Raw genomic sequence first — 13918 nt, forward strand, 5'->3', positions numbered from 1 at the left:
ACATCTAAAGAGTGGCTATTTTTTATTTTATATGAATATAAAAGTAACTGCCAAGGATTCTTAACATCACTGCTCATGTTGATTTTTGAGTAATATCAAAGGAATAGAAAATTAGTTCAGTAAGTAGATTTTAGAGGTTTAGAAATAGGTTAGATACATATATGAAATCTACTATGGTTTTCTGACAAATATGTCTTTTAGAATATTCATATCTGCAATTAAGTAATTAATATTGTGTGACTATATACTGATGGCAGGCTACTGATGTGAAGTTCACATTTAAGAACATAATTTCTCCCCTGCAATATGTTTGTTTAGTCAGAATATTTTCAGGCCCTTTCAAAGGAGAAAGCAAAGACAATTAAAAGTTTCTAGCTGTTGTACATACCGTTGAACGTGCACAAGTGTGATGTCATTTCATATTCTTTATGAAGATATGCTTATGATATGAATATGACATAACGGATATACTTCATGCAAGATGGCTCATGTGAGATATCATTGGAAAGGTTATGATTTACTGAATATGATTATCCTATTTGTATGCATGTATCATTTCTGTATCTGAAATTAAGAATATTGACTACGTATATTTCAACTATGTTACTTTGGGTGACGTCCCCTGCTAACACTTCAGGTACAACAATGAAAAAGCCCGACAGTGCTGATGGCCCATCAGCCAGAGACAATGGACTATAAAAGAGCTTAGTCTTCCTGTGAACAGTGTGGGTCAGCCTGTGAAGAAAGGCTACAGGGGCCCTACAGAGTCAGGTGATCTTGTCACCTGATACTAAAACATTACCTGGAAGTTCTTGTAACTTTCCATTGGAAAGGAAGGGGATTGGGTCAAACTAGGAAACAAAGGACTCCCGCCTTATGTAAATCCCATTTAAGGGTGGGGAGTGAGGTAATCCAGGTCCTCAGTTCTCCCCAGCTACCCCCAGCCAAGATGACTGCCGGAAACAACTAAGACTGAACAGGGGGAAAGAACTGGGCCCAGACTGGAAGGGGGTCTGGCCTGTGAAGAAGATTATTAGAACCACATTTAAGGTGAGAACTCACATGTAACCAGTTTTGTTAGGGTATTAAGCTTAGATTGCGTGCTCTGTTTTATTTTCTTAGTAACCTGCCTTGTTCTGTCTGCTACCTCCTCAACTAGTTAAAATACACCTGCTATAGTTGTTAAATTTATTTCTGGTTTATAATACAACCCAGTTTATGTAATTTCTAACTGGGAGGAGGGGAGAGTTAGAAATTGTGAATACCCTCTTCCACATTGAAGGAAGAGGCAAATATATCTTTGGGTCTGTACTCCAAGTGGGGTAGACATCTGAGTGCTGGAGCAAGTCCCTTAAGCTGAGTCTTCCCACAGTTGGGGGGGGGTGGTGTCCCCAACCTGGAGCAAGTGCTCACCAGCAACCACACATCACTGAACAAAAGCACTGACCCAGGAAGCTATCCTTGTAGCAAGGTCTGATGCAGGCTCTGTCCACATGTCTATTCGGATGACATCACCATAGGACCTAATCACATCAGCCATACCATCAGGGGCTCGTTCACCTGCACATCTACCAATATGATATGTGCTGTCATGTGCCAGCAATGCCCCTCTGCTGCGTGCATTGGCCAGACCAGACAGTCTCTACGCGGAGGAATTAATGGACACAAATCTGACATCAGGAATCATAATACTCAAAAACCAGTGGGAGAACATTTTAACCTGTCTGGTCATTCAATGACAGACCTGTGGGTGGCTATCTTACAACAGAAGGACTTCAAAAACAGACTCCAACGAGAGACTGCTGAGCTAGAATTGATATGCAAACTAGATATGATCAATTTAGGATTGAATAAGGACTGGGAATGGCTGAGCCATTACAAACATTGAATCTATCTCCCCTTGTAAGTATTCTCACACTTCTTATCAAACTGTCTGTACTGGGCTATCTTGATTATCACTTCAAAAGTTTTTTCCACTTACTTAATTGGCCTCTCAGAGTTGGTAAGACAACTCCCACCTGTTCATGCTCTCTGTATGTGTGTATATATATCTCCTAGATATATGTTCCATTCTATATGCATCTGAAGAAGTGGTCTGTAGCCCACGAAAGCTTATGCTCTAATAAATTTGTTAGTCTCTAAGGTGCCACAAGTACTCCTGTTCTTTTTGCAGATACAGACTAACACGGCTGCTACTCTGAAGCATACACAACGTTTAGCTTGTAAATTTAACACGTAACATATCCCTTTCCAATTAAAAAAACACACCTGTTTATTTGGGACACAATCCTGCATCCCCCTGACTTCAGTGAGAGTTTTCCATGACTGTAAACATATACCCTAGATAGGAAAGAAGGCAAAATTAAGACCTTTTACAACACTCTATCAACTCAGAGGAAAATCTTCCACAGCACTGGCCTCTTGCTGTGTTGACCAAAACAAAAGATCATAGAATCATTGAACTGGAAGTGACCTTGAGAGGTCTTCTAGTCCAGTCCCCTGCACTCAAGGTAGGACTCAGTATTATCTAGACCATCCCTGACAGGTGTGTCTAACTTGCTCTTAAAAATCTCCAATGATGGAGATTCCACAACCTCCCTAGGCAATTTGTTCTAGTGCTTAACTATCCTGACATTTAGGAAGTTTTTCCTAACGTCCAGTCTAAACTACCCTTACTGCAATGTAAACCTATTGCTTCTTGTCCTAGCCTCAGAGGTTAATGAGAACAATTTTTCTCCCTCCTCTTTGTAACAACCTTTTATGTACTTGAAAACTGTTATGTTGTGTCCCTCCCCTCAGTCCTCTCTTCTCCAGACTAAACAAACCCAATTGTTTCAATCTTCCCTCATAGGTCATGCTTCATAGACCTTTAATCATTTTTGTTGCTCTTCTCTGGACCGTCTCCAATTTGCCCACATCTTTCTTGAAATGTGGCAACCGGAACTGGACACAATACTACAGCTGAGGCCTAATATATTAAGATGGCATATTAATTCCTGCCTTCTACATCTATGGGCTGGATTCTGCTCTCAGACACACTGGTTTTACTCTGGAGTAAATTAAACTAAACTGAAGTAGACTGATTTATTCCAAAGCTTCTGTGTAAAAATCTGACCCACAATCTTTAGTAATTTTGGGTTTGGATCACCCCCTCTCATGGTAAAAATCATTAAAAGGAAGCTCAGCCAGAGGAAAACTATCAGGAAATCATCATGGTGAGTCCGTATCAGAGAGAGGGGAGGGGTTTATCCATGCCGAACGACAGGCCATTAGGCCTGACCAAAAACTCAGAAGATCTTTCAGGATTCATATAGCCCAGGAAACTTGTAGGTCAGAGCCATTCAAAATGAAGCACCATGCTTTTGCTGCAACCCGTAGTGCTTTGCTCTGATCCTTGGCCACAACTGACCCCCAGAAGTCCTTAAAAGGTGATTTCCACAGCAAAAGGTTTCCATAGAACATACTGGAAATACAGGCTGGGCTGTATGGTGACTCTCCCTAGGGCCTGAAATGGGATATGTCCACCTACTCCTACCCCACACCGCTCTCTGGAGTCTGGGATCTGTGGAGACAGTGTCACAGAGGCAATTCCCCCTTAAATCCCCCATCCCCATATATTTAACATTTTAAAAAACTGAAAAAATGTAAGAGTTGTGGGACTGAGATGGTTATAGTAATAAATATACCTCAGTTCAGTCACATGGATTTTCTTTAGCTTGATTTTTTTAAATTGATATATGATCAAAGCTAGATTTAGCATAAGTAATCTGTAGTTTCAAGAGAATCCAGTATACAAATATAGTGCTGGGATTCTATAGTATTAGATGTATACAGATGAATTCTGTTCTTCACTACAATGGTGTAAATCCAGAGTAGCACTATTGAAATCAGTGAAGTTATTCTAAATTCACACAGATCTGATCTACTGTCTGTGTTTCAATACCATTTTAATTTGACTTTGAAATATTTTCAAATACATAGATAGAAAAATCAAAGGTGTATAATTTTGTGGAAGGAACAGAAAATACAGAGATGAAGCATATGCTTCCAACTGGGAGAATATGACACTGTTTAAAACTGCACATTATTGGTTCTTCACTAATAAAAATACTGATGAACTAATGCTATATTTGCATTAGAAACATATGGATATCATATCCATTAATTTAATTGTATAGGAATGTATATATTTTAAATTATTGTTTATTTTTTCCTCAGTTAACATTACTGGGGAATATATCAGCTAATGTACATACATTTATTTTTAATATTATTTAAAATGCTTTACACACTCCTATAACACCTTCTATTTCGGGACCTCAAATTGCTTTAAACTTTGTAATGAATAAAGCCTTAGAAGCCACATGTTAGAGAGGTAAGTATTGCTATCCAATTTTACATGGATTAACTGAGGGACAGAGAGGTTAGAGCCAAAATTTTCAAATGTTTGTATCTGAAGTTGGGCATCTCAATCATCATACAGAAACTTAAATAAAAGCACTCTGATTTTCTTACGCGCAAAGTATCCACATCTACTACTCTAGTCAATGCTATGCTCAGTTTTCAAAAGGTATATTTTTATTTAGCTACCTAACTTATTAATCAAAGTTTGAAAATACCAGCTTAAATAACTTGACCAAGGTCATGCGGAAAGTTAGCACAGAGCCAGAACAGAATCCAGTAATTTATCTCCCCATAACATTTTTATTTTCTGTTGTGTGAAAAGGCTGGCGCAGATTTATGTGTTTATGAATATAAGTGACACAAAGATCACATACTGTTTTCGTCAAATACTTTCATTATAATGGATCTTTGTACAAATACTACATTTTTACAGGTTTGTGATAATCAAGACAATGCACACTACACATCACTTGTGCAGTCATAAAACACATCACACTTAAAACAAGTCTTCAGTTGCTGTCTTTCTGCTCCTAAATAGTCAATACATTTCTTTTCACTTGTCATAAATAGAAGTGGTCAAGTAAGGTTTATTAATAGAATACTTGTCAGGATATCATGCAGAAAGCTTGCATAAATACACAGGGAATAATATACAACCACCTTTAAATTCTCCAATTGTTAAGCACAAAAATTATCATTTCATTCCAATACAGTACTATGTAGAAATATGGAAGAAGCAGTTTCTCATTCCAGATATAAGAGATAACAGCTAATTACGTTTTTTTTTTTAAATTCAGGCACCAAACGAATTATCCTGCAACATACAATAGTACTTACATAGAGTGCTCTCCTTTGTACATTACAAAACAAATTATATGACATTTTTTTCATCTCTCATTATGAATATCTCACCATATATGAAATGCATTAAAGTCCCAACCTGACATATACAAAAAGTGTTCTCCTGGCCTTCTAGAGAAATTCATAATACAGAAATGAAACATATCAAGAAGGGGGGAAAAACACTTTCTAGTTGTAACTATCGTAACTGAAGGATAATTATCAATACGTAAATGATACTATCATATTCCACTTTTACTGTGCTGTTGAAAATCAATATTTTAATGTGGGATTCCTTTCATCATATAAAAGTTTAAATGAATGGCCAATCAATCGTTATTTTGTGCCACAGAAATCTCTCATCCCAGTTTTAGAGCTGTAGTCTATTAATTAAACCATCTTCAGTAAATTGTTTAAAATGCACAAAACAGTGTTTCAGTTAACCACATTAAACAACAATCTCAAAAAATTAAATAGAAAAGCCTATTTTAAACAACCACCCAAGGGCCTGGCAAAAACTCAATTGCTTTATAGAGGCAGTTTTCTTATACAGGGGGAACAGAGGGGTACTCAATACATGTGGGAATACTTTGACGCAGTCTCTTTAAGACAGGAGTTTAAGACAGCTCTTTTGTACATGTACTGTAGTTCCTTTTTTTAAAAGTTAAAAAGGGAAAAGTACAAAATACAATGAACACAGTCATCTCATCTCATCTCTGATTGTAACAACACCAATGCATCTCTTCAATTATCTTCCAGGTGGGGGCAACAGTAAGCCAGTTTTCTTTGATAAACGGCTGCATCCCCTCTGCATTAGCAAGCACAGAAACAAGGGTAAATGATAAAAGTGGGGAAATGGTGTGTGACCCTTTCCTACCCCTTGACTTTTCCTAATTTCCCAAGATGCCAGGCCATTCTATATCTGTTAGACACATGTATCTTACCCTCCAGTTGGCAAGAAGATAGCTGACAGATCTTACTTCTTAATTCTCCCGCCTTCTTTGCTCCCTCCATCATATATCCCCCCATCACTCTATACATGTACACAATGCATTTATCTCAAACTCATTAATTGTCCCGATATCATTCCCTCTATTATCCTCCCTTCCTTGATGTAGTGAAAAATAAATAATAAATAATACTAGCACTTATATAGCACTTGACATTTTCAAAGTGCTTTACAAACATTAACTAATTAGTCATCACAACTCCCTTTGAACTAGGTAAATAAGAATTATTATTCCCATTTTACAGAGGAGAAAACCACGATACAGAGAGACTAAATCACTTTCCCAAGGCCACCTAGCAGATCAGTGGCAAGGCCAGGATTAGAATTCAAAAGTGCCTGGCTCCAGTCTGTGTTCTATCCACTAGACAACACTGCCACTCAAAATTATGGCCCTGCATCCTTATCCACTAACAAGATCCTACTCTCCAAAGAAGGATTTGCACTTCAGGATTGAGTACAGAAATAACTAACCCATCTCCTCCAATTCTCCCACCCATGGTCTTTCCCCTTAGGCTGGGAACATAAGGGAGAGGGCGGTAAGGAGTTTGCATGTGTGGGTGAGAAGCAGGTAACAGTTCAAGTGAATTTTGAAAAATGGTTTCACCTCTCTCCATGACAAGGTCTTTCCTTGCATCCCCAGACTAGGATCAAGGACTGTGTGCATGACTTTTGTGGAGGAAGTAGCAGGACAAGTGCATTGAGGTACAATGGTCCCACTTCCTCAAGACCCCTGCCTTGCACCCTCAAATCTGAAGCACAGATAAGTGCCCCGTGTATAGGAAAGAAGGCAAGTGCACTGAGGTGCAATGGTCCAACTTCCTCCAAGCCTCTTGCAGGGTCCCTCCTCAATTGTGGAGCACAGACAAGTTTAAGGTGCGTCCTCCGCGTGCAGAGAAGAGGCCAAGTGCACGGCGGGCCAGCAGGTCCCCCCGCCCTGGGTGGCTCCTTGTATTCCCCCGTGGAGGCAGAGAGGCGATAAGGAGTGCAGGGTGTGTGGAAGGGAAGAGACCACGTCAAATGCACCGAAGCTCTGTGGTATCCGTTCCTCTAACACCTGCCCTCCCTTTATCCCCCGAGACAAGAGGGGAGCAGGCCTGGCGAGCGCGTGGGTGGAAACGCCCGGGCCCAGTACCCCGCAGGGCCCCCGCTTCCCCGCACCCGGGGGGCCCACCCAGCCTCAGGCGGCGGCGGCTGCGGCAACAGGCGGCCGCGGCCCCAGCGCTACGTGTGGCTCCTCCTGCCGCCAGCAGCAGCAGCCTGCCCCCTGGGGGTCCCGCTCCCGGGGGCCGCCCCGGCCCCCGCCTCGGGTCGGTACTTGAGCCAGCAGATGAGCCAGGTGACCACGACGGAGAAGAGGGCGAGGATGCTGGCGACCGAGAGGCAGATGGGCCCCACGGGGGAGGGGGAGGGCGAGGCCGGGCTGCCGGGCCCCGGCTCCCCCCCGTACTGGTTGACGAAGATGAGGCCGGTAAAGAGCAGCACCACCATGGAGAGGAAGGAGAACACCACGCACACGCAGCCCGCGCTCAGCGCCGCCCGCTTGCAGCTCTGGCAGCTCTCGTAGCCCCCGCCCGAGGAGCGCGGGCCGGGGCGCTGCGGCCGCGGGGCTGGGCCCGCCTCGTGGGGCGCGGGGCGCGGCTGGGGGCCGGCGGCGGGGCGCGGCGCGGGCGGCAGGCTGTCCTGGGGCAGCGGGTCGCGGGCCCGCAGCTGCAGGGGGAAGGCCTCGGCCAGCTTGGTGTTGACGGGCAGGCTGTGCACGCGCTGGTCGGGCAGGGCGGTGCGGTGGCGGCACACCGGGCAGCAGATGGTGCCGCTGGCCCCGGCTCGCCATGGCGCGGCGCCGGGCGGGCCGGGCTGCGCGGGCGGGGGGCGCTGGGCGGCCCGCAGGTGCAGCTGGCTCAGGCACTCCTGGCAGAAGGTGTGCAGGCACTCCAGCAGCTTGGGCGCGCGCCGCTCCAGGTCGAAGTAATTGTAGCAGATCTTGCACTCGTAGTCCTCGTAGTTAGGGGGGTTAGCGGCCCCGGCCGCCGCCGCCTCCTCCTCCGGCCCCCCGCCATCCACCGCCCCCCCATCCTGCTGCTGCCGCCCGCCCGCCGTCCCTAGGCAGCCGCTGCCCTTCTCCGCCAGCTCGGCCATAACATCTTCTCAGCCGGGGGAGGGAGGGAGCGCCACCGAAAAAGAAAAGCTCGACCCTCCCCCACCGGCTTGTCTCTTCTCAGCCCGGGAGCTGGAGCCCGCTGCCCGGCTGCCCTTGGGTTGCAGGCACCGTCGCATGGGAGGATGCCGAAGGAAGAGGCGGCTGGGCCGGTGGGTTGGTCTCCCCCTTTCCCCTCCTCTTTAATGCATGTCTCGTAACTCTTGCATCCTCCTCTAGCTGCGGGATTCGAACCGCTCCTGCGTGCGCGGCCGCCCCTCCGCAGTAGCCTCCTCGCCCCCTGGGCTCCTGAGCCTCTCCCTTCTCACCCTCAGCAGCAGCCCCCCGGAGTCGCCGCTTTGCTCCTTCCAGCCCCAGGAGCGAGCGAGCGAGCCGGTGATGTAATGCGGGGTTCCTGCTCCGAACAGGCTTGGGCGGCAGGGAAGAGAGACACACACACCAGCGGTTGCCTCTGCATGATCAGCTGTGAGCTCATTTTTGTGTTCAAGGACGAAAGCCCATTGATCACAAGGCCAGCTTAACCTTTTGATTGTAATTAGGAAGCCCAGGGCCAGGCTGGAGCCGTAAAAAGAGAATGGGGTTTTCTCTCTTCTTGAAAATAATGATCTCTTACAAATGCCCTGCTGATGATGATTCTGAAGGAGGTTTTCCTTTGTTAGAATTGAACTGAGATCTAATGCATAGACCAGCACTGAGCCCTGATATGGGTCTGTTTCAGAGTCAGAACAGGAATTGACTACCAGATTAGAGACATATATTTAAACAATTGTGCTCTCTCACTGTACTCATTTATGTTTTAGAAATACAATTATGAGGCCATTCCCACTGAAGTCAATTAGATTTTTGTCATTGATTTAACTGAGAGCAGAATCAGATCCCCTACATAAGATTTTTCCCCCAAAGCACATTACTAGCCTTTCATTTACTTCAATCTTTTGACTTAATATAGGTGCCTTTACTGAGGACCCTCTATGGCAGTCTGATTTGTTTGTGGGTGTGGGTCTGGTTCAAGGAGACTTCAGCTTGGTATGCTGCCCCAAATTTTTTTTTCCCTTCAGATCACTGTCAGGAGATTTGGCTCTAGACACATTTTCTCACTCTTCACATAATTTTCTGCCAGGACCAAATACGGGATCAAATCCTCTTTGCCATACTCATTTGAACGTAATATTATAGACTTAAATGGCACTACTTGTGTGAGTGAGTGGAGTGTGATTTGGCCCATGTTCTTATAGAGGAAGCAGTGCTATTACTTTTTACAATTTGTGGTTTGTATTGATTTAAAAAAAATCAAATATTTTGCGGCGCTGTCATGGATATTTACATTTTTAAATATATGTGGATTTCATGCAACTAATAAGAACCATGTAGCAAATTTACTACAATAAATATGATCCTTTTTACCCATAATTTTGCCTTTTTATATACTTTTATCTATCTTTGTTGTTCCTCCAATGTCCTTCCCATCAGCTCTTAAAATTCCAAATGGACTGCCAAATGGTCTATTCTTTACTAGCAATACCCATTTTACTAACTGCCTAGCGTGTTATGAAGAATTCTGAGTGGTTCTTTGAACCTCCAGTAATCTAAAAGAATATCCAGGATTCTCCATCATGAACAAGTTCTCACAATCTTTAATTGTGTTAAAAGATGTTGCACTGATTCTGTCAAAGATATTCCAGCGAGGAGTACAGTTTAGGATTAGTAGGTTTGATCTGGTTTTCTAGAAAATTATTCATTATGCTTTGAGTAAGGCTAACTAGTGCTAGTATGATGTTAAGTACAGTTGCAGATACATATTCTGTTAAATAACGCTTGGTTACCAGTACACAATGTTTTCTTTTTGGTGAGCTACAAGGAACATACAGAGCAATATGATTCACCTTCCATATGAATGCTGGAAATGCAAGATAATTCATGCATCATGGAATCAGGAGATGAAAGTAGCTTTGAAGGTTTCCTTGTTCACATTCTGCCATTGCATTACAGTATCAAGTGCTTTGTCCGGTCTCATTTAAAATGACCCAAAATGATGATGCTTTCACCACTTCCAATAAGATTATATTCCACAGTCTAACAGGTCTCACTAAACAAAATTTTGCTGTTACCTTTGTATAAACCTGGAGTAACTCCCCTGACTTCAATTATTATATTATCGGCCAGGCCACGTAGTTCCTCTAGAATGCACAATACTGCTGGTAGTTTTGGACATTTTAGTACCAGAAAGATTTGGACAAATTGGTGGGAATTGAGGGAGATAAATTCATTGTTACTTGTTCAGAGGGACTGATTTATCAGAGAAGATTAAAACAAAAGGTAGATATTATTTGCTAAATAATAAGGGCAGATTAGAAAACTTTCTACACATATCTGAATGGTGAAACCAGGAGAGAGAAACTTATTTAAAGTAGGTGGTCATAGCATAATCTGAAGTAATGGGATAAAATTTGGTAGAGGGAAGAGTAGTCTGAATATAAGGAATGAAGCAGTTTACACTCTACTGGTACTCAGGATGTCTGGGCTTACAGATTCCAAGGCCAGAAGGGACCATTGAGATCATCTTGCCTGAACTGCTGTATAATACAGGCCATAGAACTCCACCAAAATAATTCCTTTTGAAGTAGAGCATATCTTTTAAACAAAATCCAGCCTTGATTTTAAAATTGCCAATGATGAAGAAGCCACCACACACTTGGTAAATTGTTCCAATGGTTAATTACCCTCACTTTTAAAAATTTACACCTTATTGCCAGTCTGAATTTGCCTAGTTTCAACTTCCAGCCATTAGATCTTGCTATATCTTTGTCGGCTAGATTGAAAAGCCCATTATCAAGTATTAGTTTCCTGTGTAAGTATGTATAGACTGTAATCAAGTTAGCCCTTAATTTAATTTGAGCTTCTTGAGTCCATCACTATGAAAGGCATGTTTTCTAAACCTTTAACCTTTCTCATTCTCTCTGTTTCTGTTGCTGGCTTTGGCTGGTTGGGTGACCTTGGACAAGTCATTTTGTGCCTCTGTGCCTCAGTTTCTCCATTGGTAAAATGGGAATAATGATACTGACCTTTGTAAAACACTTGGAGATCTACTGATGAAAGGAGCTATATAACAACTACATATTATTATTCTCCAAACAGTAGCTATATTCTTTGCTTATTTACCTCAAGATGTAAATTCAAAATCACTCTACTGAATTCTATAGACTTGTAGGTTCAGCCTCCCTTCTGCAATACAGAGAGAGACTATTGCTTTCATAGTCCACAGTGTGCTGTTTCCCATGTGTGTCCCAACAATCACACTTTTCTAAAATGCCATATTGATTTGCAGGCCCATAGCTAATCTGCCATCCATAATCACCCTCAGGTCTTTTTCAATATTATTGTTTTTCCAGTGCTGCATCTCTCTCCTACTGAATATCTGTGTTTTGGATTTTTTTCCCTCAGATGCATTGGCTTACATTTTCTCCTACAGTGAATCTCATTTTATTTCCTGTACATCTTTATTCTTATGGTTTCCTCATATACCTTTTTCTTTCTCACTGCGGCTCTTGACACCTCCCAGTTTAGTATTATCTGCACATTCAAGTAATGCACTGTTTCATTCTTCCAGAACTGTAATACAGTTGTAAATAAAATCATCCTTGACACCACCAACTTGATATTATCGTCATTCTGCATTACTCTGTCTTTCAGTTAATTTCAAGCCATCTGAAAGTGCTCAAACCCAAGTCACTTTGAATTAATTTTTCACATCAGATTTTTTTGAGGCATTGTATCAAATGTTTTAATGAAGTCCAGATCTATCTTCTGCATTCTCTTGTTTTAACTGTTTGGCCTTCATCTATATGTCCTGATTTCTCGTATCTGATTTATATCTGCTTTGAGGTCAACTGAAACTACACCTAATAAGGATATGCTTGCTCTAAAACTTGGGAAAGCCTGTTATAACTCTGGCTTGAAAAATACATGGAACAAATTGAGACGTTTGGGCATAATTATAAGATCAACAGAAAGAAACTCTAATTAGCTAATGGGCAATATGTAAAATTCACATCTTGATAAAATTCACATCTTAATAAAACAAGTGAAAAAGAGGCATTCAGTGGGTAAAAGCTTCTTCACCCTAGCTATAATGATTGCTGGTGTGGTAGCTATGATGATGTATAGACACATTCTATCTAAGCAATGCTTTTTGTGACATGCTGTCTCACAGACCATTAGTGTATTAAAAATGTAAGCAACATGGAGAATCACATTAGCTATTGATATCTCTCTGTGTACGAGCTATGGGATATTCTTTCATCTCTGGAGGGATGCAAATTGCTAGTAGTCATATTTAGGAGCCTTCACATGTAGTCACAGACAGTCCCCCTGGGTTCTCTGTTCTGTCTTGCCACCCAGCAGAGCGTATCTCTGTGATAGATGGCCCCTTACATCAAGAATCAGCAATATTCAGGTTACTTCTGATCTCAAAGGACCAGTCACTTACTCTAGGTCAATGTGCTTTAGGTCTCACACCAAAGCCAACACTCATAAATAATTCTATAGTAAACTATATGAAGATTTATTAAATAGAAAAAGGGAATTAGAGTTATTTACAAGGTTGAAGCAAGCAAACAGACACACTGATGAGCTACAGTCTTAGGTGTCAAAAAAGTAATATAGTAACTATAATCAGCAAGCATTATTTGACTTTTAGGGCTACCCAGGCTAAGCAGCAGGGGATCTCTTGCTTATGCCTAGAAATACCTGGCCCCTGCCTCCCCCTCTCTCCCCTAGTCCAAGCAGCATAGACATGCTTAGTTCCTTTGGTTTGGGGTTTTTATCCCCCTCCTACCAGGTGCTCTGAGCTACAAACTCAGATGATGGGAGAAGTCCACTTTCATGACTCATCTTCAATGGAGAAGAGTAGAACAATAAGAGTCTTCAAGGAGAGGCTTGGCGGCAGGCCCAGGGTTTTCTGGTTGCTGTGCTACAGCGCACAACTGGGCTCCCCGCCTCCTCCCTGCACTCTCGGGTTCTTTCCAGGCCTGGGGCAGCACTGGTGGGAGGGTGCTGCGCATGTGGCTCCTCCCCCCCCACCTTGTGCGCCCACCCTAGCCCCGCCATTATTCGAATGTGGAGGCCGGGGAGCATGGGGTTCCCAGACCATGCTGGGCAGGAGGCAGCACCGGCACCCAATGGACGGACACCCGGACCAGTGGATGCTTCTTGTTCCAGGTAAGCCCCCTTGACCCGGGCCCCACGGAGCAACTGGAGACCCAGTTCTCCCTGCCCCATCCCCCCCACCAGCAGGGCAGCTCGGTATCTTTTGCTGTCTTGTCCTTCCCCTCCTGGGCCGCCGCAGCATCTGCTCCATACGAAGCTTGAAGCTCGGTTTGTGTCAGCAATGGGGGTGAGGGGACGACATAGTCCATCAGCATTATAGTGTGCTTAATTTGTTTAAACTGGTTTTAATAAAGTGCATGTGGTAAGTTTTCCAATACTGTAAGCTTATGTTTGTGTTGCTAAGA

The 13918-nt window shown here is 43.1% G+C and overlaps 1 protein-coding gene across 1 annotated transcript; it reads right to left on the reverse strand.

Annotated features, from left to right (window-relative positions):
- Positions 1-7385: 7385 nt before the first annotated feature.
- On the reverse strand, positions 7386-8491 carry LOC128843519 (RING finger protein 223). The gene has a single exon (XM_054040404.1). The coding sequence runs from the start codon at positions 8387-8389 to the stop codon at positions 7475-7477; it is 915 nt and encodes a 304-aa protein (XP_053896379.1). The 5' UTR covers positions 8390-8491; the 3' UTR covers positions 7386-7474.
- Positions 8492-13918: the final 5427 nt, after the last annotated feature.

Source organism: Malaclemys terrapin, chromosome 9 (genome assembly GCF_027887155.1).
Source record: "Malaclemys terrapin pileata isolate rMalTer1 chromosome 9, rMalTer1.hap1, whole genome shotgun sequence".
Classification (NCBI taxonomy): Eukaryota; Metazoa; Chordata; order Testudines; family Emydidae; genus Malaclemys; species Malaclemys terrapin.